Here is a 27,387-nt window from a genome sequence, read left to right as displayed (position 1 = left end):
TTGATCTAACTCCTTTCAATCGAACCCCCTTATATGGAAACCCTCTAAGCTTAAATCATTATTATTTCTATATTGACGAATTTGGAAAACTACAGAGTATTTATATGATAAATGCTATTTATGAAATCACATTTTTATTGCTATAATACTTTTTAGGGATAATATTCTCCTTGCTCAACCTAATAGTTTTCAAAGACAAACTGATCCCTTGCTTTCTGTGTATATGGTCAAACTTCAGAAAACCAGGGTCACCATCTTCAACATTGTGTCCAATGATCTCCTTTTTGAGTTTCAATATTTTTTATTTATACATGCATGTGGAGATTACAATGGCTTATACATACTTAGGATTTTAATATATTGGACCATTACTTAGACCAATGTTAACCTCTCAGTTACATCTCCACAAGGGATACAGTGACCTCACTTTCTATCCTAGAGTAATAATGTTTTAAGATACATTTTCCATGATATCCCTTCAAAAGGTGCACTTCTTCAATATAGCCATTAGAGCTAAAATTGTTTATAAGTCAGATAATTTTGGTCCTAACCTAACACTCAAGTAAATCATTTCTCATTGCTAAGGTCGATACTCATCTATATTTGGTCTCAACCCCTTCCTCTTGAGAACATCTTTAGGATCTTCCCTTCTATATTCACGAACTTCAACCCCTTGGTGATTTAGTTTCTTGCAATGTGAGGCACTAGCTAGGCATTGACACTGTTGGTTTTCTAAAACAAGTTTGCTACTTTGATCTATCAGCTCCCCACATTCGTACATACCTCAAAAGACCATATTTGCCCTCTTCCCTTGAAGGAGATCATCAAGGTAATTGTTAGACAGCAAATATACCAACAACACATTCAAGATAAGTAAGACTCACACGCCCCACTCACTCACCCCTACATTGGCTTTCTAGGATGAGCATTTCTCACAGATTATTACACTTCCTATTCACTTACCGTTATGTTGGCTTTCTAGTATGAGTACTTCACATAGATTATTAGAGTCCCCACTCACTTACCCTTGCATTATCTTTTTAGGATGATCATTTTTCACAAATTACCAATAGCATCATCATTCAGCCTAGGCCACCTTCAACATCGTTGAACACACAACTTAATGATATCCCCTTGGCTGATTGAAGGCATATTTCAACTAATAATGGATTGAGACTAACCACCATACTCTATGTGGTGACAAGTTTGTCATTTATGCTCCTTCTAGGAAATAGAGAATGAGGAGCACTTCAGTTTAAAGTGTCATATCTACTATAAGATTAAGCGAAGGCACTATTGTTTGTACAAAGATTCTAATAGCTCTCTATCCTCTTCTTTGGATATCCCAATGAGAGATATCTTTGTCTCTCTTAGACAAAGATCCTTACACAACGAGTCCTAGATGCACTAGACTTATTACTATTAGAATATTAGTATAATACTATAATAAAGTGTATGTTTACACTCATATGTAATAAGTTAGCTGTTAGTGGTAGTTAGTAGTCTTCAATGAAGTTGTTGTACAGCAGTCTTTTGTAGTTATCGTCAATTTTTAGATTGTAACTACTTTCTATTTTCAGCATATGTTCCATAATATAATATGGTGCTCTCAACCTGATAAAATGCACCAATTTCTTCCAATCTCAATTCTTTGATTTTTAAAAACATTGGTATCAGAGACATGTTCAGTTTCAAAGAAAGCAGTTGAGAATAGAAGGTAGAGGGTGGCAAAGGTCACATGAAAAATTGCAAGTTGGAGAGTTCATATAGAGATTGTAGGCATTTTTGCACGCAATCTAATATCAATTGCTTTCAACATTTAGAGCACTTGGTCAAAGAAAAATTAAGTCAAAATCATGAGGGAATCATCCATTTTCTGTCCAATCATAAAATGCATAAGTAAAGGGTTGTGCGGGGAGGGAAAATACAAAATCAGAGGTCTGAATCACATGCAGAAAATCAACAATCACCGGTTGCAACTATGGTATTTCGACACATTTTTACCAATTACAAAGCATGGATTTTTCAATTTTTGAGGCCACCACAATTAATCACAATCACATGACCTATCGAAATTTGTGAGGTTGACAGAGGTCACTTCTAGGACATGATTTTTTAAAGTAGGCATTTTCAATTACATGTCTTAACATTTTTGGTTTTTTTTCTTCGTTTTTTTTGGCTCCCATTTTCTGCAATCATATACAGTTTAAAAGTTTCAAAAAGAGCCCTTACAAATTTTGGGAAAAAAAAAATTTTATAAATTTGTTTGGATCAATATACTTTTTAAGTTCTAGAATAAGTTTTGTTTTTTGGGCCAAATTAGAAAAGGTGGTTTCCAATATTTGTAAGGGTTGAAATATTTTTGGGAAAAGATTATTTTCCAAGATTGGCAAGAAAATGGCTAGTATTCAAAATCTAGTGTTGCCAAAGTCACAAAAATTAACAAAAAAAAATAGTATCAAGAATGTGACAATATCCTATTAGGCATAGAAACCAAGCCCATAAATAACCCTAGTGATTTTAACAAATCTCATTGGTAAACCCTACTAATACTAACTCTAAAGTTGTCAATATCAAACTATCTAATACTTGAAAGCCAATGTGGTACATCTACACATACCCGATGGGATAGCTTAAAAAGTGAATATCATATTTCAAACAAATGCCAGGTTATATATCTTGAAAATTGTTGTTTTCTATCAAATTGTCTAGAGGGGGCGCAGAAGCCTTTGTCTAAATGTCTCTAAAAAATCAAGGATCTTAAGAATCTACATATTTCCATTAACAAATTGGTCGACAAGGACCCAGCTGCACTGATCATTAGTAGTCTCCCACCTTCCTTTGAAACACGTGCAATCTTTCAATCTATCAACTGAAATTCAAACCCTAACTTTTGATACAATCAATCAATATTTATTTTATGAGTGAAGACAACAACTACTAGGGGAATCTGCATCCAAGACAGCTAAAAGTGATCTCACTACCCAATTTAAGAGCAAATAACAAAATTCTTCTAGCCACTTCTTCCACTCAATCAAGGCTAGATGTCAAATGTTTCAATGTAACAATTTTGGGCATGTGAAGAATGACCACAAAAAAGAAGACAACATGATCTATCCCAAAAGCAACATAATGAAGATAGTATGACAACGGCTTTTTTAGACAATGTTATAAGTTGTTGTTGATTCTTTTATTTAGGTGCATCCAATCACTTCACGTGTTGGAAGCATTGGTATGTCTGGTTTACTGCTAATGAGATTCACAAAGATTTTGTTTCACATGTTGACAACAGGATAGGTAATGTCAAAATTGCACTGAATAACACTATCAAACTTTTAGAACAATATGTTAGGTATGTTCTATGTTAAAGCAAAAACTTATTCTCAATTAGCCAAATAATAAAAAATTCCAACATTCTAGCTCAATTTCATGGGAAAAAGCGCATTACTCATGGTGTAAACTAGGATGAGGAAACTGCTCGAGGCATTAGACCAATGCATACTGTACAAAGACTTGTACAAACCTGTTGATCCTATTTTTCATGCTGTATTGAAGAAACCATGGTTCAGTCATTAATCTAAGGAGATCAACATAGAATCTAGTGTTGTGGCACCATGACAATGTGCCTTCTAGTTCACAGGTATTCCAATGCATCATCCTTTAGGCTCTTCTTCTTCACAAGTGTATCAACAACGTAAAACTCGAGGTGTCTCTATCCTAGTTGAGATTCAAACCCTATAGGATTTATCTCTAATTGAGACTTAGTCTCCACAACATTTGACCATTATGCCTCAAAGGCCCCAATGATACTTATAATGACTTCACTAAATCAGATGCATCACCTCAAAAGAAAAGCAAACCAATTGATAACTCTGCAATAAAGCATGTAATGTTATTGGAATATTTGCCATTGATGTCAAAGACTCAAAGGCTGAAGTGTGTTTATTTATGTATATTGGTTGAGCTCCCTGTGTGCCTGGCTGGTTGAGCTCCCTTCAGAAGGGTTGGTTGAGCTCCCTATGTGCCTAGTTGTTTGAGCTCCCTATTTACTTGCTTGTTTCAGCCACCTTGTTGCCTACCTGCTTGAGGTGTTTGGGTGCCTGCCTTCTTGAGCTGTGTGCTTACTTGTTTTCTGTCAACAGCTTGGTCAGCTTCTATGCCATGTCAACCGTTGAATTTTCCAACAGCCAAAAGTGGATTCCTTGGATGCTATTTTGTGGCGGCTAAGATTTATTTCGCAATTTTTGAAGATGCGTTCAATCCTGGCAACATTTTTTTTAATAAATGATGTGAGGCCTAGTGGATGACTATTTTGGGGTCCCTTTTTTTTCTTTGCAAGATAAACATATCAGGTGAGGTGAATCGGTTTTTTTGGCTGGGCATAAAATCTTATTTAACTTCCTGGCGGTATTCAAGGAAGACATTTTGTTTTGAATGCTTGTGAAGATTGTGGCGAATCCACAATTAATCCCTGTCAGACTATTTTTGTGTGGTGCCAAAAGAAGAAGATTTCAGGTGTGAGCCGTTTTTTAAAAAAATAAACTCGTGCTTTCAAGGCATTCTGTGATATCGTGGAGTTGCTGGAGGACGTTTTTTTTTTTTTAAATACGATCTCGAGTATGGTGGTGGTTGTGAATTTTATTAAGTGACGATGTTCATTTTTGGCATATATTAAAAAAAATGCCTTTCTGTGTTTGAGGGGGGGTGGCAGCAGTGTTAGTGGTGCGCAAAAAGGCCTGTCCATGGGTGTTGTAAAAAACATGGGATGATATACTCAAAATACTTGGTATTTTTTTGTGAAGGCGGACACTTTTATTATTATGACAATGATCGTGGTCTTTTTACATTGCGGATGTGATCAAGTCGTATATAGAAAATGGAGTAGTCTTGGAAAAAAAAAATCTGATTGTTATTCTTGAAGTCGTGCTAGGTAATAGGTGGTGACCCAAAAACTTCTTAATAGAAGTTGCCTTCACATTACAGAATAATTATTCATCTTCAGTGCAGGAAAGGAAATATATTTATAGGTGTTTCAGATGTTTTAAAAATGGGTCGAGTGTTCCTGTGTGTATACGAGGTTGCTGAGTGAATGAGATGCTGCTGTGTGTATAAGGGGTTGCTGAGTGTAAAGGGTGGTCTGTTTTTAAAATTCATTCAATTAAAGTATTCTATCCAGTGTAAAATATTTGTAACTTTGGAATCAGTCCAAAGCGTAATTTTTGGGTGTGAGTTCTTATTCTGACTTTGTCTTTTCAGAGTTGGTGCTCTCTCTTGTTTAGGGGTTGAAGCCTCTGCTGTTCACAGTTGGTGCTTGAGGAGAGTTGGAGCTCTCTTTTGATTTGTAATCTGGGTTGGTGCCCATTTGAAGTTTATGAAAGACTTCTGATGCCGTGATTTTTTACCCGAAAGGGTTTTCCACGAGATATATGGTGTTATGTCCTTTATTCTCTCAGTTTCTTTTATTTGATTCTATATTGTCAAAAGTTTTAAAATATTCGCAATACTGATTCAACCCCCCCCCCCCTCTCTCAGTATTGCTTGTGTGTTCTTCAAATATTTCTCAACATTTCTCCACATCATATAATTGAATGACTAAACCTCCAAATCCTTCTAGTTTAGTCATTAATAATATAATAAAGTGTACTATTACACTTGTATGTAATAAGTTGGTTGTTAGTGGTAGTTAGTAGTCTAATAAAACTGTCGTAACAATAATCCTTTGTGATTGCCATCTAGTTTTAGACTATAACTACTTTCTATTTTTAGCATGTGTTCGATAATATAATGTGGTGCTCTCAACCCAACAAGATGCACCAATATATCTCAATCTCATTTCTTTACTTTTTACCAACAATTACATCTTGATTACATGACATTCCTCTTTGCACAATACTATGACAGCACTCCACTCTTCACTCTCATACTAAATGTTGTAGATCTGCAATTGCTTGTCTTTATTCTATGAGATCTGCTGAACATATTTTACCAGTTTCCCTGCTACTACCAAAGTGTTGTCAGCAATTGCCATTAGGAGAGCTTCTTGGTGGCACTTATAGCCCAGCTAAGTAAGTTCATAATGGCCATTCTCCCATAGATATCATCAAACCTTGTATCAGCTCTTCATGGTGGTTAATAATAATGGGGTTGGTCCTTTGCCACAATAATCAAACTAGGGGTAGTCTTTGTCTCTAGCCATGCCCTTTGCAAGCCTTACTTCTCTTCACAAAGGTTCTTACTTTATCATTTGCTGTTTCGACATGTTCATGGCTTACCCACTTTGAAGTCAATCCCCTTTAAATTTTGCTCTATTTGCACTTTTAGCTTTTGACTTACCGCCTCCCTTTGGAGCTTCATTATGCTCCCATCTGCTACATTCATCAATACTATGTTTGCTTTAGATTTTGAACTACTGCCTCCCTCTGGAGCTTCATTCTGCTCCCATCTGCTACTTTCATTGATACTATGTTTGGTACCCAACAACATGTTTCGGATGTCCATGGACATTACTATATTTTTGTTCCTTCGGTCTTCTCATGTTCATTGCCCACACATTTGTTGTCATCATTATCATCATTTTCAGAAACCACTACCTTAAGCCATACCATAAATCTTCATGACCATTGTGGTAGTATCTCATATTGGTGGAATCTTATAGGTCCTTTAATTGTTTAAGTGTGAAAATAGAAAAAACGTTAGTAGTGTTGAGAAGACCATCATTGTAGTGTGTCTTGGTTATGAGAACTCATCTTGTCTTTGAACATTCAATTGTAGAATCATTCATGTTTGAGCCAAGCATCTCGCATCTTGCTTGAACCATTTTGATTATCTTCATCATTTGCCTTTGTCACACCATACTTGAGTCACATTTAGCTTCACCATATTTTCATCGTCATCATCTTTTAGAAAGCATAGTATATATCGAAAGATGTCATTCAATAGGTATCTTATGTAATGTCTTACTTTCATCTTGTGCCTTTTAAGTCATGTTTATGTTGGAAGGAGAGGGCAGCCGGGGGAAGGGGTTTGCATGTTATACTTATGTCAGGAAATTGTGCCCCTATAATGTCCAACTCATGGCACTATTGAGATTAAACCATATTGTTGTCAATATTTTAAATTTATCTCAAGTTGGACATTAATAATCTTAAAAGGATTTCCCTGTTGTAACAACTATTTTAGGGGGGGATCACACCCATCATTTGTAAAGAATCTTCAGTAATTGAACGATCATCATCTTGAGGAAAATATGTACATCAGTAACCCAAACCCTATTTTGATGTATCCACTGTTTATTTTGTGTCTCATGCCTTTCAATCCTATGTCAGCTCTAAACTTGCATAATCTTGAAAAAAAATATAAAACCAACATAGACTTATAGCAAAATGGATTCAAATGCCACTTAAAAGCAGGGTACAGGATTAAATGAACAATGTACACCTATTTTATATAAAATGACAGTACTTGGAAGGTGTGGGTACAAGAAAAGCAATCTGATTGGTATTGACCATTGCATTAGGTTGTTTGGTTTATTCATTTAATGCAACTCTAGTTTTATAATCTTGAGAAAACAATACAAAAGCAGCATGGACTTTGCTAACATAGTCAGCTAGTGATGTGGAGAAGAAGGACATGGGTCACCAGAATTCCAAACACAATTCCAAAGCAGCATACAGAGTAAAAGATGATATACACTTGCATTATTATAAATATGATCCTCAAAAGATGTAGGTGTAGGAGAAACTATGGGGATGGAGTTGAGATCCACATATCTATAGTAAAAGTTTCCTAGTGACTATTGTATACATCGTATTTTTTCTTTAACAACATTTTTCTCATGTTAGACTTGTCAGCACATTAATCTCCCAAAGCAAATGTTCACATATTTGCAAGGATTAAGGTGGGCCAACTTGCAATACTTTGTGAGAGAAGTATCATCACCCATCCTTCATACTGCCTTCATATCACTTCCATATCTACATATTTGTCCTCCTAATCTCTTCATTCTCCCTTTGACCCACTTTTCTTCTGAGGTTTGCATGTAGCCAAAATCACTGACCCAGAAAATAACATTATGTAGCACCATTGTTTTAGCAGTTCCATCAGTGAACCCAGTGATGTCAACTAAAATTGAGATTTGTCTTTAGGATTTAGATTCATATTTATAGGGTCCCCCTCTGATCATTTCTCAAGAACACACATCATTTGCTCTTCTTGTACATATACATCTACCATTAGAAGATGAGGATTTTGGGTTAAGAGGAGCTTAAACCAAGGAAAGAAAGTCAATATAAAGGTCTTAAAAGATTGCAAGAATAGGGATTCTAGCAACAAGGTTTACCAAGTCTCAGGAGTCCCCAATTGTGGTCTACTTAGGTCTTCTATCCATCTTGACTTCACCTAAAACCATCTGTCACAAAGTACCACAAGCCAAGGAAAATATTAATGAGCCAAAAAATTGGCTAAAGATAAGTAACATTTATATTGTGAATTTTGGGTGCTTTATGCATTAGATAGAGTAGTAATACTAATGCTAATTAGTTTATTTCTATCTTTTACATTATTGTTATAGCCCTTTCTTACAGCCCAATGGCATTTCAGTCTTCAAATCTCTTGCTTAACGCCTAGTGGCATCCCTTTTGCAAGCAGCTCAAGACCACACTGTGGACCAGCACTGCTGAATTGTGTTGGATCTAGAACGGTCTTCTACATTTTTCTGATTTTGGGGATCATCATATTAAAAGAATTATTTTAGGCCCAACACATCGATGATTTAGAAAGAATTAGAAATTGATGTTATAAACCAACTACATACCATTTATAGATCTCGGCAACTTGCAAAACCACATAAAATCAAAAGTTATGGTCGCAGTTCCACACTTTACATACCACCGGAGCCCCTGCTACTTGCAACAGTATGGTTATGATACAAATAGCAGTCCAAGTAAATCTCAGGATCATTGCTTTTCCCAGGCCTTGCTCAAATACATGCCAGATATGGCAGTCCTACTCAACACTTATCCATCATAAGGCAAATTCAAATTTACAACTTTTCTATAAAAACACATAATAAATAACCTTTAAGAAAGACATTTGACAAACTATACATTTATAGCATCTAGTTAATTTGGTGTTTTTTTTAACCAAAATACCCGAGCTGTACCAAACCTGGGATCCCAAAAATAGTTGGCAAACCCCCATACCCATACCCATAGCCTGGTAACTTGTTTAAAATGAATCAAAAATTATTGAGCTACATCCATTGAAGTGTTTACTTGCAATTCAGACTTCTGTTATTGAATTTGTATTGCACTTATATGCAGTTATTCTGGAAGCCATAAATTTCTTTACTGAAAAACTTGTCCTATTCTTGTCACAACAGTAGAGTAAAACTCAGACACTTTGATGAAGGAATTTCGACACAGACACTATTAAGTTTGTGTGCAACTTAAACATTCATTACAAATTCCAAAATACAAATGGTTCCATTCACATGCCTACCCTGTCCAGTCATAATATGGAAGTCGAGATGTTCGATTTTGGCCTCTTTTCAAGCAATACAACCAACCTCTACCAAGTGCTGCAGATATCTGCTCCTCTGCACTGTCTGCTCTAAGTGCTGGCAGTTTTGCCTCGGTATGCACAGACTTGTGTGAGCTCCATGCAACCTTAAAACAATCCTGCGAACTGTTAATCCAAAGTAACCAGTTCAGTTGAAGAAATTTGCAATGATATTAATTCAACAAGAAAAAGTTGCACATCTGGAAGAAATGAATGTTATAAGAGGAATTAACTTCAGAAAAATTTGATTCTAAATAACATTATACATTTTTTATTAAGTAATCAAGGGGCATTTGACAATAATAATACTACAATATCAATCAGATTCATTACATTTTTATAGAAACTTTGGAAAAATTCCATTCTTAATAAATTTTACATTCATTTATAATTTTATTCAGTAACCAAGAGGAATTTAACAATAATAATGCTATAACTTCAGTCAGACGCATTACATTCGTATTCAAAACACTAGGTTGTCACAAATACTCATAAAGGCATACTTTCAAGTCTTAACATTCACATTGCATAATCTCCACCAGGAAACTCTGTATGCTTCAAAAGAAATGACCATTTGTATGAAAATAGCATTGACAATTTAATAAAATAGGGCCATTTTTTAACAAAAGTACGGTAATTATTGCATAATACCTGAATATACAAATTGGCAATCCCATTTTCAACAACACTTAGTTACCCAAAGATAATTGCAACAGTATACACCATTTGAAATTGCCAAATAACAAAAGCCATGAAATCGATGTACAAACCAGAAAGCCGCATTTGCGCGGGGTAGCTTCAATTCAATGCACTTAGGACACCTGCACAGATCCAAGCACATATCTTATCCACAAATGTATGATGTGATAACAAAGGTTTAGATTCATTACAGTGCAAAAGCATACATTTCAATCAAACTACAAAGAAATGCAATAGAAATTGGCATGAAGAGCATATACAAAGAAGATTGATTACAAGCAACTAACATGTTTATTAGAAAGAGATGCAGAGAATTTAAATATTCATATTCAAAGTTCTTTAGTCTAGCTCCATATCAGGGATAATTATAAGGATACACAGTTATTTAATGATTATTAAATGTTCCCAGATGCTCCGAATCTAGAAAATAAAGTATTTTGAGCTACAACAAAGATAGACATGTCTTGAATGAAGAGAAGAAGTTGTAAGTTATTATTCATATCCTCTACAACAATAGATGCCTTATCCAAAACCTTTTTACTTTCCCATTTTTTCCTAGAGCTTCTGGAAATGCGTCCCAATCAAGATTCATCCATAAGCATAGACAGCCCAATTTCCCTGAGATTCTTCAACAGAATTTTAGTTCTGGTTACCATTTCATAGTCAAGTATGAAGCTCTCCTAAAAATTGCACATAAATTAAATTCAGACCTCTTATTCCAGATATATATGGATTGACTACAAATATGCAGCTTCTTGTTGTATTTATAGAAGGAAGGCCACCAAAATCTTCAGAAGGAAGATTGTCAAATCATCAAAATCCAGGAGAATAATAGTTTCACTACCAAAAAACCTAAGAATGTTAGATAACTCTTCCCAATTCAACAACCTTGCTGAAAAAGTTCAAAAAATTCAGCACCATGCAACCTATAACAGCTGCCCATCAATCACTCACCTGGTTTAGTTCTTAGGTTTTAGATTATTCAAATGCCCTTCCTTCTCCTGTGGCACACCCCAATAGATGAGGCTGGGTGCAAGTCCCAGATGAATTTGACAGGAAAATACCTCTTGATTGAAGCATTCCAAAATAGATAAACAAAACCAAAACATTCGATCCAAAAAATGGATAAAAGGTGCATGACCATGGGGTCAGCTGAGAAATTGTCTAAGGGCTATGGTTGCATGTGTTTCTCCATAACATGTCTTTCGATGCAATGATATTTGTCCTCAGGTTAGAGGCTGCCTTGGGGTGATCCACAGCAGCAGGAGGCCACAAAGCAAAGGATCAAACATCGAAATCAAATTAAAAATGAATGGCAGCGAAACCAATGATTTTTAGTGGAAGGCAGTTTTGCACATGTCTTAAGCAGGACCTTCACTCATTTTTTTGACAATCAAGGGGTGATAAAGCTTGCCAAGAATCGATTGAGCATACTAAACATGTGGAGCTTCATTGTCAATTCATAATGCAACTTGTAGAAGATGGATTTGTGTTGCAGTATTGTCCAACTGAGCACCAGACTCTAGACATTCTTACCAAGTCCTTGAGCCCTAACAAATTTGTAAAAATTCAGAATAAAATTGGCGTAGTTAGCAGATTGAACATTAAGGGATGGTATTCAAGTAATATTAGCTTATTAGTTTATAATGGTCAATTAAATCATTAGGATGGACTTTCATATAAGTTCTTATCCTCTACTTTATTTGTTGTTGACCATTCTTATCGGATAAATTGTTTGTAACTCTTATCTAAGGAGACTTTCTCTCCTTTCTTAATATCAAATATCTTGATAATCATTCTTTGTGTTCTTAATTTTTGTAATAATGTTGAACCAAATCACCTAAATTTGAATACAAGGTGATTGAAGAAGGAATCCAATTACCCACATTAGATAATGCACAAAATCTAGCAAAAAGCAAATGCTTCCTTGAAACGATCACCAAGTCAAGGCAAAAGAGCTGATCAAGAGCAAAAACTATATCTTCCAAAACCTTTGCCCCTCAAATATTCCAAGGGCAAGCTCGGAAGCTTCACCTAAACAAGAACTTTGCTAATGCACTCCTCAAGATCAAATCATGGAGACCACTTAATGAGGAAAAGCTTTAAAGTATAAACCATGGGCCATTCGAAAGGGTTCTATCACAATCTCCAAGATTAATTAAGGAGGTCAAAAAGAAGCCCTACACAATAGCCACAATCTCAAAATGGCCGCAAATACATCCATTTTCTTTTGGCCCACTTTCTAAAATAATCTATATTAGGCCTTGCCTTGTAGAGATTTCTAATGAGAGAATTTCCAAGCTTGGATACATCCCTATCAACAATTGAGTTCAAAAGCCCACCTCAATGAGTATTGTAGTACAATGCAGAGTAGGGTTGTGTATGTCGGCAACTACAATGCAAGACTCAAGCTACCCCTTACAAGAACCATCCTCTACCATAGATGGCAAATCACTCTTTAATCCCGATTCACCTTTTCATGAACAAGGTGCTAAATGGCCTATCTAGCACAACCCACAAACATAGATGAAAACACCACCCTATTTGCAAAGGTGTGAACATAAGAGGGGGAATCACACACATGTTGGACCATGGGGGACCCCGACACCAAGCACTCATCCTACGCCAAAGCAAAAAAATACCACAAGCTTCATAGGGAGGAGGAAACCATGCCCCATGGCCTTCCGTGTGTTGAGAACACGGTTATATTGAGGGGAGGAGTGAATCAGTATAACAAACGTTTACTTTTTCAGCTAACCCTTACTGGAGAAAACCGTGATAAAATAACTTCCTTATATATAGAAAACTTCTTTTACAAATTTGTAGATGATCAACCCACTAGAGGCACCAACCCCTCATTCAATTTGTGAGTGCTTTACTCACTAGAGGCACCAACCCCTCATTCAAATTTCCACCTTTTAACGGATGATGGATGATCCTATTCTTCACAAGTTCATTGTAGCTCACTTCTCAAACTGTCATCATCTCCTTTTCAAATTTGCTATAACCTGATCATAAATCTGCCACAAGATGATCACAAACTCTTCACATAAATCTGCTATAACACTCCTTATATCCTTCTCACCAACTCTCCTATTTATCTTCTCATACTCCCTTTTCAATCTGCTCATAAACTCCTTTATTCTATTACAAAACTGATCACAAATCTGCTCCAAAGAGATCTCAATTTCTTCTTTATAATCTGCTTATGGACATCTTATATACCCCTGAATTAATCTTCTTTATAATCTGCTTATGGACATCTTATATACCCCTGAATTAATCTTCTTTATATACTGCTCTCTCTTGGTGTATACACTCTATCTATTTTTTAATTCCACACACCAAACAAACTCTTCTCAATATGTTCATATTATAGTTCTCCAAATTTCTCTTAGAAAAGAAATGCCTTTTCCAATAAACACACCCTTTTATTAACTTTCCTTTTTGTCTTCTTAAACTCTTCTGATTATCTTCAAAAACTGATTTAAATTTAATAACTACCTCTACACTCCTTCACATAGAACCACTTGTTAGAATAATATTTCTTTATTCTGTTAATGGTCAATAGTGTATTTAGTTAGTTGACATCTTAAATGTCTTTTGCAGTGTGTAGATAGTTAGTTGGCAAATTAAATATCTACAGTATTTTATATGCCTATAAATGTATCTCTTTCCTTCAGTAATAGATAAACAATTTTACCATTGCATCATTTTATGCAATATGGTATCAGAAACGCAGGTTATTTTTTTTCAAAAAAATTTATTATCCTAAAAGTTTTTTAGTGAAAAATTTTTCGAGGAGAATTTTTTTCAAGAACCAATCTAGGGTTTTCCGGGGCCTGTGTTTGTTTGTGTGGGTCTGCCTTGCGCAAATTTTTGCTCCTACCCACGTCCGTTTTCTGTCTAAAAAATCACACCCATAATTTGTTTGCTCTTCTTCTGAGCTTGCGCGATCTAAATCTCTGTGCCTACAACCCCTGACAATCGTCTCTGTTCGCGTGCTTTTTTCATGAAGGGTTTTTCGCATCATTTTTCAATGCGTTCTTGCTACAAACCTCGAAATTGTGTCTGCGTGTTCGTATAGCTCGCGTGCGATTTTTTAATCACTGTTTTTTGGTGGCATTTTCTGTGATATTAGTTTTTTTTCCGACAGCGGCTTCTATTTTCCACATTCTGTGTTTTTCGCACCGTAACCCTCTGCTCTCCACAATTTTCTCTGCTCGCATTTTTTAGACGCGTCTTGGTGTTTTCATTACCTAGCAAAGCCCCGATTTTTGCCCTGGCAGAGACGTGACTTTTGCCCTAGTAGAGCCACAATTTTTAATCTCCTCTTGCACACGATTTCTTCTAGTTTTGGACTAGATTTCTGAGGGTTTTAGGCCAACTCCTTGCTTCTTTTCTACATGTCCTCTCTGCCCTAGCTAAGGTGCCATTTTCTCGCTGCTTTTGGATCCGATTTGCAATTTTTTTTGAGTCAATTTTCAGTATTTTTCTGAAAACGCGACCTACGGCTAGGGTTTTGTGATTTTCTCCTTCATTTCAAGACACAAAAAAAAAATTCATTACAGATTATTTGTGGGTTTGCTGAGATCTCTTCTAGGTTGCTTTAAGATTTTTCTAGGTCTCCCCAAAAATTTCTGCCTCGAAAATTGTGCTAGGGTTTCAGTTTCTGCCTTAGAATCCGACTTGAAAAACTTTTTTTTAAAAAAAACCTCTATTTTCATCTGCTGGTTTTCGTGCATTGGAATTCATGCCTTCACCAGTTCGACCTCGAGGTGCGTGATGGCATCTCTGACAAATATAATGCTCAAAAGCAGCCAGAAGTTCAACGAGAAGAATTGCAACACCCAGAATCAATGCATGCTTATGATCTTTGAATATCATTGCCTCAATCAAGTTGTTTTGGGAAACGTGTCTCATCCTACTACAACCGGAAAGGATCAGGACAAATGGGATGAGCGCAACCACGAAGCTATCATGCTCATTAAATTCTCTATCACCGATGAGCAACTACCTCAAGTACCGTCCAGAAAAACTGCGAAGGAGATATGGGATCATTTAAAAGATCTTCATGAAACTTTTGACAAGAGCAGAGCGTTCTTTCTCAAGAACATGCTCTTTTCCATCATGATGGATGAAAAAGTGTCCTTACAGGAGCATCTGACGAAGATTAAGGACATTTGTGATCAGTTGGAGGCGATTGGCCGAACAATGGAGGAAGAGAACATGATCGTCATTACTTTGAAGAGTTTGCCAAAATCTTATGAGCATTTCATTGAAACGTTGAATATTACTTCCACAAATGTTGATTTGAAATTTCTCAATCTTTGTAACAATCTCTTGCAGCAGGATCGATGGAGACAGCAATTTGGGAGTAATATAAGTTCCACCTCCACATAGCAAGCATTCTCTGCCAAATCTTCTGCTAAGAACAAAGGGAAGGCTCAATCTTCTCAATCGAAAGGCTCTGGTTCTTCTCAGGCCAGCAAGAAGAAAAAGAACGTTCAGTGAAATTATTGTCAAAAGTTTGGTCACATGAAGACCGAGTGTCGAATTCGATTGGCTTCTGAACAAAAGAAGCAGGGAGGATCTCAACCAAAGGCAAATGTCGCCGAACACTCTGAGTAGAAAGAATGTGCTTTCTATGCTTTTATTGCTAAACGAACAACAAATCCAATACACTCTTCTGCCTCGTATATCGATTTAGGGGCTTCATGGCATTTTACTCATCGTTGGGATTGGTTCACGAAATTTGAACCATTCTCAAATTTAGTAATCTTTGGAGCAAGAGAAGAGTACACAATAGCTGGTAAGGGCACAAAAAATGCTGGTTTTACGAAGCATTTTAAATAATTATTCTTATAGGCACAAGAAATGTGTATGTGTGTATGTATGTCAGTTCACTATGTATGTCAGTTCACATAGTGAACTGACATACATACATACATACTTATATATATATATATATAAACAATCATCCTTATATCTGACTGAAGCTACTATGCATCAACACTCCCTCTTAGCTAGGGAAGATAATCAAGTATATATCAATGGAGATATCACCTAACTCGTGATATCAGAGGATGTTTCAACAACATCAAGTCACATGACATTCTTCACATATACATCCAAGTTATGGCATGTGCACTGACATCACGTCGCATGATGTCTACCATAACAAGTCATGGCATTTCCATGGATATTACGTCGCATAATATCCCATGATTATCTCATAAGAAGCATAATGATATTCAACTGATATCAAGTCTCATGATATCTATCAATAAGTCCAAGAGATACTAACTATCATGAAATGTCCATAAATATCAAGTCACATGATATTCATCATGATAGTGAATTAATCATTGTAAAGTCATCACCTTACAATGTTAGATACAAGTGTTCATTATTTGAAAGATCGTCACCTTTCAATAATGTACACAGGGTAGGCCCACAAGTCATAGAGTCACACATATGACAAAAGAGTTTACACATTAAACATCTTTATTTATATTAATACAAATAAACAATTTTGGGATTCAATCTCAATAACTTACATTTCAACCATACCAAGTTTCTTTGTGAAGTGTTCAACTTTCACTCTGGAGAGAGGCTTGCTGAGAATGTTTGTTGTTTGATCGCTTGTATTAATATACTCCAACTGGATCACATTCCTTTCTACCATGTCTCTCACATAGTGGTAAGGAATCTCTATATGTTTCAATTTATCATGGAATACTGGATTTACAAACAGTTTGATGCAGCTTTGATTGTCACAGTGGATGATAGTAGGTTTCAGAGGCTCACCAAATAATCCCACAAGCAGTTTTCGAAGCCATACTGCTTCTCTTGCTCCCAAAGATGCTGCAATATATTCGGCTTTTGTTGAGCTTTGAGCTACTGAAGACTGTTTTCTGCATATCCAAGAAATCATAGCTGATCCCAAACTAAAGCAACACCCTGATGTGCTTTTCCAATCAGTCACACTTCCAGCCCAATCAATATCAAAGTATCCATGTAGATTTAGGTCAACATTTTTATATTTGAGACCATATCCAATAGTACTTTGAAGGTACCTCAATATATTCTTCGCAGCAACAAGATGTATCTCTCGAGGTTCACACATAAACTAGCTCAAAGCATTCACCGCATAGCAAATATCCGGTCGAGTGTTAACCAAGTACATCAGTGATCCAATTATCTGTTTGTAAAGAGTAGGATCTGCAAGTCTGGATTCTGTTGTTGCTTCTTTTAGTTTATGTAAGTTGGTTTCCATGGGTGTCGACATTGGTCTACAGTTCCACATCCCAAATCTCTTCAGAATATCAATAACGTATTTCCCTTGATTTAGAAAAATACTATCTGATTTCTGCCAGACTTCCAATCCAAGGAAGTTATGTAAACTGCCCAAGTCTTTCATATCAAATTATGATGCCAGGTCCTTCTTACATTGAACAATAAGGTGATCTTCTCCTGTAATTAGCAGATCATCAACTTATAGGATTAGTATCAACATCTCACCATTAATTACTTTAAAGTAAAGATTTGAATCTGCATCATTCTTGGAGAATCCTGGACCCAATAGATAGTTGTCGATCCTCTCATACCAAACTCGGGGAGCCTGTTTAAGTCCATATAAGGCTTTCTTCAGTTTGCACACATGTGAAGCTACATCATGAATCACAAAACCTTCAGGTTGTTCTAGATAGACTTCTTCCTCAATAGTCCCATTCAAGAATGCAGTTTTCACATCCATTTGATGGATCTTCCAGCCTTTAGCTGCTACAATAGCTATGACTACTCTAACGGAGGTATACCGAGCAACAGGTGCAAATGTCTCTTCATAATCAATACCTTCCTTCTATGAGAATCCTCTGGCAACAAAATGTGCTTTATGTTTCTCTATACTGCCATCTACAGCATGTTTAATTTTGAAGAGCCACTTGGACGAGACAACAGATTTCTCTTTTGGTCTAGGAACTATGTCCCAAACATCATTTTTCAAAATGAATTGATACTCTTCTATCATAGCATCCTTCCAAACTTGATGCTTGAGAGCTTCTTTATGTGAATCTGGTATTTCTATCTCATTTGATCTCTTAGCCTTCTTAAAGACAATGTCTTCTTCAAAAATTACATCTTTACTTAGTTCAATTTGTCTCTGTCCAGGTATGTATATTCTATAAGCTTTTGAAGTTTCAGAAGGTTCTAGTTTCAACCTCTTCTCTTTAGGCACATGGATGTAAACTGGGCAACCAAATATCCTTAAGTGATTGATATCGGGTTTTACACCAGTAAAGGCTTCTTTAGGAGTTTTGTTATCCATGTGTGAGTGAGAACATCTATTTTCAATGTATGCAGTTGTATTAGATGCTTCAGCCCAAAATGAGGTTTCTAAGTTTTGATCATAAAGCATTGCCCTAGCTGCTTCTACAATAGTTTTGTTTTTCCTCTCAGCAACTCCATTTTGTTGGGGATTATAGGGTACAGTGAACTCCCTCTTAATCCCTGTATTTACACAAAATTCTTTAAAGATTTCAGAAGTATACTCTTTCCCATTGTCTGTTCTAAGTATTTTAATTTTCTTCCCGAAAGAGTTTTCTGTAAGAGTTGAGTTCCTTAAACCTTTTAAGGATCTCTTCCGATTCCTTGCACTTGAGGAATTTTATCCAGGTCTTCCTGGAGAAGTCATCAACAAAAATTACATAATACAAAAATCCTCCTATGGAGGGTACAGACATGGGTCCACATAAATCAGAGTGGACTAATTCTAATACAACTTTAGTTCTACTCAAACTATTAGGAAAAGTACCCTTAGTATTTTTCCCCAAGGCACACCCTTTACATGACCCATTATGAGTTTGATTTAGTTTAGGTAGTCCAGTTACAAATTTATCCATAGAAGTTAGGGCACGAAAGTGAATATGGCCTAATCTTCGATGCTAGATCTCATTTGAGTCAGAAGTCTCATGAATAAGGGCTTGATTTGACTCAGTGCAAAGTTTGTATAGGTGTCCTTGTCTTATGCCTATAGTTTGAGCCTTCTTTATGGTTTAGTTCTTCGGCCATGCTAGGACTTTACCCTCCATAAATGTAACCCTGTATCTGTAATCTTCAAGAGCTGATATAGATATTAAATTTCTCTTAATACCTGGCACATATAGTACTCCAGTGAGTTGAATAGAGATCTCGGATTTCAACTTGATGGTGCAAGTTCCAACTCCTTTTACCGGATGTGCAAAATCATCCCCAATTGTAACCTCTTCATCAGATTCTTCTACCATAGTTTCTAAGTGACCTCGGTATCCTGTAATGTGCCTTGATGATCCACTGTAAATTAACCATATGTTGAGTTTGTTTGAAACTTGACTGGACAATGCTGAGTAGAAATCTGTCTTTCCAACTTTAGCAAATGAGGCTTGTTGTTTTGTTCTGTCAGGGCACTTGACTGTATAGTGTCCATATTGATCACACCTAAAACATTGAATTTGAGACAGGTCTTTTCTCTGCTTGGATGAACCTTTTCCATGAGAATTTCTCTTCCTTTTGAAGTTCTTCTTCTTAACTTTCTTATGAGAATTTGTGTTAAGAACATGAATATCCTCATCTACAGGTTTTTGCTTTCCTTTTGTTAATTGCATTGACTCTTCTTGTAGATAGTCAGATCTTAATCAATCAAATTTAGGAAGCTTGGATCTTGCACTTATCCCTTAAACAAATGACTCCCATGAATTTGGTAGACCGCCTAAGGTTATTAGTGTCAACTCCTTGCTATCAATTTCATATTTAACTATTGATAGTCGATCCCTTAGTTCAATAATTCTCATGAAGTGTGCATTGATAGATCCTCCCTTGTTCATAAGTATATTATTCATTTGTCTCTTTAGAGCAAGGGTTCTACTTGTATTATTTACTTCAAATGCACTCTCAAGAGATTTGAACATAAGGTATGCAGTTTCATGTTTTGCCAATATAGGTACAATGTGATCCCTGACTGCATCCACTATGAGTTTCATGGCTCTCTCATTGCTCTCGATCCATTGAATTTTCTCGGGATCATCTTTACGTTCAGCTTTATTTTCTTTTACGAAGGAGTCTAATTTATTATCCTTTAGTACCATCATGATTCTGAGCTTCCAAGATGTAAAGTTGTTTGCTCCTTCGAGACGATCTTCAAATCTAATCATATTTGCCATTGTGAAGAATGAAACGTGAATGCAATATCAATAGATGATAGTCTGATATCTCAAATTTAATTTGGATCTTCTTTACCACAGATCTGATACCATGTTAAAGTAAATTAAATTTATTTCAGACTGATGCAATTCTTACAATATGCAGATTATAATGTACTCGATCCAGGTATGTTTGATATAATAAATACGATCCTTTCTTGATCTGTTATATATAAAACAATGTTGCCATCAATGATCATTGCTCGAAACTTGGCAAGAGAAGATGATATAGAATCTGATTACACAGATTAATATACTTGTATCTGTATAGTATTTCGATCAAATACAAGGATGATGGTTTTACAAAGCATTTGAAATAATTATTCTTATAGGCACAAGAAATGTGTATGTGTGTATGTATGTCAGTGAACTGACAACTGATATACATACATACATACATACATATATATATATATATATATATATATAAACAATCATCCTTATATCTGACCAAAGCTACTATGCATCAACAATCTAAACACTTTGGCATCAGCGTTATGGGCACTTAAACGTGCACTATCTCTCTCAGTTATCTCGAGAGGGTTTGGTTGCTGGTTTACCTGAGATCCAACCTCAAAATCATGGAGTATGTGGAGCCTGTCAAGCTAGGAAGCAACATCGGACACCATTCTCGGATGGCAATTCTTGGCAAGCCTCCAAAGTACTTCAATTCGTTCACGCTGATGTATGTAGGCCAATGAATACACCTTTTGTTACTAGTTGCAGGTACTTCTTGTTATTTGTTGACGATTTCAATCATAAAATGTGGGTGTATTTTCTGAAAAATAAATCAAATGTGTTCAATACATTTTAGCAATATAAGGCCTTAGTTGCAAAAGAATCCGGTTCCCAGATTGTTACTTTAAGATCAGATAATGGGGGGGGAAGTTTTGTTCATCTGATTTCTCTACCTTTTGTGTTGCACATGGCATTAAGCCACCCCTCAGCAGAATGGTGTAGTTGAACGTAGAAATCACACCATTACTAAAATGGCTCGATCTATGTTGAAGCATCGCAATGTTCCTAAGAAATACTGCGTTGAAGCAATCTATACTGCAATCTACCTCCTAAATCGATCACCTACACATGCTGTTAAGAAGATGACTCCTAAAGAAGCTTGGTCAGGATGCAAGCCTAAAGTGGGCCATTTGAAAGTCTTTGTTTCTACTGCTGATGTATGGATTATAGATGCCAAGCATGCTAAGCTGGATTCAAAGAGCCAAACACAAGGCCTACAGGTTGATTCATGTGGAGACAAATCATCTCATTTTCAGTAGTGATGTTGTGGTTGATGAGACTACTTTATGCCTTCTACTACTCCTAGTCCTGCGACTCCGTCTATGAAGAATTTTGATGATGGTTTTCACATGATGGGAGGGCTTCAGAGCATTCTAACTTTGAAGATGAAGAATCTACCGATCCCGCACCACCTGATTTTTCACAGGATTCACATCTAGAAGACTTTGTTCCGGAAATCCCAGGGGTTGTTGTTCCGAAAATTCCAGATGTTGGTACTTATACCCTCAGGCCTAAATGGTGGGCCAAAACAATAGGAGATCTTTGTGATGATGAGCTTCTTGAGGATAGATCGGTTTGTCAAAAGAGAAAGCAGTTGAATACAGTCAACTTTGCACTTATGGCCAACATCCACAACATCCATGAGCCCCAGACATATTCAGGGGCTAAAGGAATTCCAGTGTGGGAAAAGGCTATGGAGACAGAATACCATAGTCTTTTAAAGAATAACATTTGGGTTCAATCTGATCTCCCTCTTGGGAAGAAACCTATCAGCTGTAAATGGGTTTATAAAGTCAAGTATCATGCAGATGGTACTTTGGATACGTACAAGGCCAGATTGGTTGCTCGGGGCTTTACACAACGAGAGGGCATTGACTACGAGGAGACTTTTGCTCCTACTGCCAAGATGAGCACAATTCGTCTTCTTCTTGCCACTGCAGCTCAGTTTGGATGGAAACTTCACCAAATGGATGTTAAGAGTGCATTCCTCAATGATGAGTTGCAAGAAGAAGTTTATATGACTCAACCTCCTGGCTTCAAGGTTCCTAGTAAGGAACATCAGGTTTGCAGATTAGAAAAAGCCCTTTATGGCCTGAAGCAAGCCCCTGGAGCTTAGTACTTCAAGATTGATCAGTATTTGGTTGAACATGATTTTCAACGCAGTCCCTCTGACACTAATTTGTATGTCAAACTCTCCAGTGATGATATCCTTTTTCTTGTTGTCTACATGGATGACTTGATCATTACTGGCAATTCAGCACATTTGATTACAGCCATCAAACAGGACTTGTGCCAAGCTTTTGACATGTCAGATTTGGGGCTTCTCCATTATTGCTTAGGTGTTGATGGCAGACTAATGACAGTATCTTAATTTCGCAGTCCAAGTATGCCCGCAGTTTTCTTGACAAGTTTCGAATGCAGGATTGTAAGCCCGCTTCCACACCTATGGAGAAAGGGCAAAAGTTATCAGCCAAGTTTGATTCACCAGCAGTAGATGAAACCGAATTCAAGCAACTAGTAGGCAACCTCATCTACCTCACTGCCACTAGACCTGACATCAGTTTTGTTGTCAGCTACATCTCTAGCTTCATGACGGCCCCAAATGTTGATCATTGGATTGCAGCGAAGCGAGTGCTGCAATATGTGAAAGGCACTTCAAGTTCAGACTATGGCATTCTCTATAGCAGCTGCAACAATCCAAAGCTGATTGGTTATACTGACTCAGATTGGGCAAGATCGGTGGATGACAAAAAATCCACTTTTGGGTACGTATTCAGTTTGGGTGCAGGTGCCATCACTTGGAGCAGCAAGAAGCAATAGGTCGTGGCTCTTTCCTCGACCGAAGCCAAATATCGGGGAACAATCAAGGCTGCATGTGAGGCAGTTTGGCTCCGAAGGATGCTCTCTGACATGCAAATGCAGCAAGCAGGTTCTTCTCCCTTGTATACTGATAATCAAGGGGTGCTCAAACTGGCCAAAAATTCAGTCTTCCATGAACGCACCAAGCATGTTGAGCTTCATTGTCACTACATCCGCAAGCTAGTAGAAGACAGATCATTTCAGTTGCAGTATGTTCCCACAGTGGATCAGACTGTGGATATTCTCACCAAGTCTCTGAGCTTAGATATGTTTGTAAAATTCAGAGAGCAACTTGGTGTTTTTGATAGATTGACCATTAAGGGAGGGTGTTAGAGTAATAATTCTTTATTCTGTTAATGGTCAATGATGTATTTAGTTAGTTGACATCTTAAATGTCTTATGTAGTGTGTAGGTAGTTAGTTGGCATATTAAATATCTACAGTATTTTATATGCCTATAAATGTATCTCTTTCCTTCGGTAATAGATAAGCAATTTTACCATTGCATCTTTTTATGCAATATCACTGCCTTCTTATTGTCAATTACCACCCTAATTAATCATTTTTGTTGCCTTCATAATAAAACTCGCTGCCTTCTAAATAAACTACACTTTATGAATATAGTCGTTGCTCCTCAAATATAATTGCTTATGTGAAAATATATTTATTTCTCCTTGATAATATATTTTCCTCACAGCATCATTTATGTATATATATACTTTATCACCAAGTCTTTCAAATTGGGAGGCCTTCCCAAGGGTGGCGACTTTTCCTATGAGGTCAGCCATTCTTTAATTCATTTTCATCTAAATCACTTGTCTAATAAATTTTCTGTCAGTCACTATATTTTAATTGTTGTTTTGTCTTCAACAAAGCACTACCTTAGTCATTCATTTAATATTAATCAAACAAACCACCTCTTTATATAATTGCTACCTTTTTAGTTTGTCTTTTTCTTATTTTGTCTTTCTCTTCATTTTCGTCTTTTTCTGATTTCTTCACATTAATCGCTGTCCTTCGTTTAAAATAATATCTGCCTTGTAAAACATTATCACTGTATTTAATATAATTAATCTTTAGCTTTATAAAGTGATAATCATTGCTCTTTTCAATATGTATCATTGCTGCACATAATATTAATCTTTTATTCCTGATTGCTGCAACTTCTTTACATTTGATCACTGTTTGATCACTGTTCTCCTTTGATTTGCTATTTATATATGTAAACATTTATGTGTAAAGGCGTACCTTCTACCTTTAACCATCTTGCTCTTTTCAATATTGTTGGTGTAAATTATGTCTCATAATTACACTTTACTTAAGTTGACATAGGATAATGCATTCATTGTAGTTTGCATATGAGACACTTAGGGAAATGTGCATCTAGGGAAGATGGTTGTAGGAGAAACTCCATCTTTTGTGATGATATTTTGTTGTCACATTCCACCTTTGGTGATCTACTTTTAGTGGAATATTCTATTATTTCTTCTACCTACCCCTACCTACCCTTGTATTTGATTGGGCCATATGTCATGATTGTGTACTCTCATTTCCTTATGGTCTTGCTTTTATAAGCAGGCTCATCTTCATTGTATGGTTTATCCAATTGATCATTTTTTACATCTTGATGAGAATACAGTTTGTTCTTATCAATCTTTGTCTATCTTGTGTTGTGCTATTCATTGGGCTCTAGATCTTGGTTATTATTGGCAAATTCTTACAAATATGTATCATTGTTGCACATAATATAAATCTTTTATTTCTGATTGCTGCAACTTCTTTACATTTGATCACTGCTCTCCTTTGATTTGCTATTTATACATGTAAACATTTAAATGCGTAAACTCACATCTTCTGCCTTCAACCATCTCTATATCTTAGGACTTTTGACATCAACAATCTCTCTCTTTGCAAGATCAATAATATGAACTATGACATCAATGACACTCATTTCTAATGCCACCTTTGACATCAATGACAAACTTCCACATTAACGACAACATTTGATTGCTTATCAATCTCATTCATTTGTCAAAGATAATGAATGTCTACTTGACATCAATGACAAACTTTTCAACACCATGAACCAAGAGAGCAAGGGCTACCAATAACCTTAACAAAATAGAAAACCAAAGAAAGACAAGAGCCCCTACCTAAAGCCTTAGCTGACCTACTTGAGGACAAAGCATTGCATCCAGAAAAAGCACAATGCTACCAGTCTTCCAATCATAAATATAGGAGATTTTCCTCTTCTACTTCAAACAACAACAAACTCCAAGAATTTGAGAGCTCCATGAGATCCTCAACATAAATTCTAACACCATTGTCATCGTCGTCCAATTCCTCTATACATTCTTGGCCTTTCCCATTCACCCCTCGTTCAAATGTTGCCCTCACTCATAGTGTTAAATTTGTGATTCTTAGGTTTCATTTATGATAAGAGTTAGGGTTTCAAGTATCTTCTAAAGATTTGTCATGGTAAAATTGAAGGTGCTGCATCAAAATCATAGGATGGAACCAATTGACATCAAACTTGCCATATTAGCCCGTGCTAATTTTAGCCACAACTATTTTTACCAGTTGTTTTTTAAAATAATCTTCTAGACGATCTACACAAAGATATCCTATTTCAAGATTTCCAATTTTAGATGATGTACTTTAATACAATTTTGTTTTCAATGCTTCCTTTGTGTGCAAGCAAACCATTTTAGTCTAGGAACTTTCAATATGTTTTTTATTTATCTTGAATAAATTGCATTCAAAAATCTTGCATACACCTATAAATAAGTGCTACTTGCACTTAGATTTGATGGAATGGTATTTCTATGCCTACTCATTGCAAGGATTATTGTTCGAGCTGTCCTGTCTAATTTCTGATTGTTGATTTGTGAAATTGAATAGTCTTTCTTGGAAAGTGCACAATTTGAATAGCAAGTTACATCGGAGAATTTATTGTAGCTCTGTATATGATAGCATCGAATTGGTTTGTTGAAGCATGTTTGTTGTTTTCAATCCAATTATTGTGTTGTACTTATGCTTTCTTATCTCTACTTTTAGCTAGTGACTATAAGTGGTTCTTAGCTGTTATAGATATTAGCTTTCAATAGAGAAGATATAAAAATCTTGTCCTAAATACAAAGCTGATTAGCGTTGTGCCCTTGCCCAAGACCAAAAAGACATGTTTGCTTCAAGTTTGTTTGTACTGCATATTGTAAACCAATTGTTAAGAGATCAAAATTTGAGCTTTTGTTACAAGGGACCTTCACCTCCTAATTTGAAGAAAACTATTATCTTTACTTGCTGTTACATTTTGTGTTGTCCTAAATGGGATAAATTAAAATGCTAACAAAATTCCTCTTTGGACTAGTCGCAATCAAGGATGATATCAAGTAAAATAAAAACCATAATACATTCAACCCAAAATGAAATTGATATTTCAATTCACATTACAATGCAAAAATATTCCAAGTATACATTAGAAAACACAAAACAAAACAGTTTGCAGTCCTAAATGTATTTGTAACATGCACTTACTGAAGGCGGGCAGGCTTGCCGCATCGGACACAAACTAAAGTGGATTCGCCACCATCACTTGAAGATCCATCCATTTCAACTAATTTACTTTCAGCCCAATCTATAGCAACAAGTAAAAGTTTTAATCAGACAATACATATTCAAACTGAAAGGAAAAGAAATCTTTAAAAGAAAAACTCAAAGATAAGAAGTAAGATGTCACTAAAGTTGTGTATTCTAAATAGAAAATTTCATAGCCTTAATGGAAGTCTATGGTCCTTAAACCAGAACTGAGCTTGGGATTTTCATGAAATGTTAAACTAAATTTTGAGTCCAACAAAAGAGATATCTATTCTTCTTACCGTATCAATTAGACCATCTTTTTAAATACAAATTCTGGAACTATCCATCTTTCAAAGTTATATAATACATGACTCATTGCTTCTCAAACTTACATCTCACCACAGATCATGCCATTACAACTAATGCACCAACTATGTGAC

General features: G+C 36.1%; 1 protein-coding gene across 6 annotated transcripts in view; it reads right to left on the bottom strand.

The window, feature by feature from the left end:
- The window catches only part of LOC131031036 (methionine aminopeptidase 1A), a 75,964-nt gene that overhangs the window by 34,669 nt on the left and 13,908 nt on the right, over positions 1-27,387 (bottom strand). For all 6 annotated transcript variants that reach the window (XM_057962043.2, XM_057962042.2, XM_057962045.2 and 3 more), the window contains 3 exons: positions 26,906-27,005; positions 10,329-10,379; positions 9,499-9,684 (listed from right to left, as the gene is read on the bottom strand). In XM_057962043.2, coding sequence (XP_057818026.1) covers positions 9,499-9,684; positions 10,329-10,379; positions 26,906-26,979 — 311 coding nt within the window. In that variant the 5' untranslated portion in view covers positions 26,980-27,005. The remainder of the gene's footprint in view (positions 1-9,498; positions 9,685-10,328; positions 10,380-26,905; positions 27,006-27,387) is intronic.

This window comes from Cryptomeria japonica, chromosome 3 (assembly GCF_030272615.1).
Source record: "Cryptomeria japonica chromosome 3, Sugi_1.0, whole genome shotgun sequence".
Classification (NCBI taxonomy): domain Eukaryota; kingdom Viridiplantae; phylum Streptophyta; class Pinopsida; order Cupressales; family Cupressaceae; genus Cryptomeria; species Cryptomeria japonica.
This window is presented reverse-complemented; position numbering and strand designations above follow the sequence as displayed.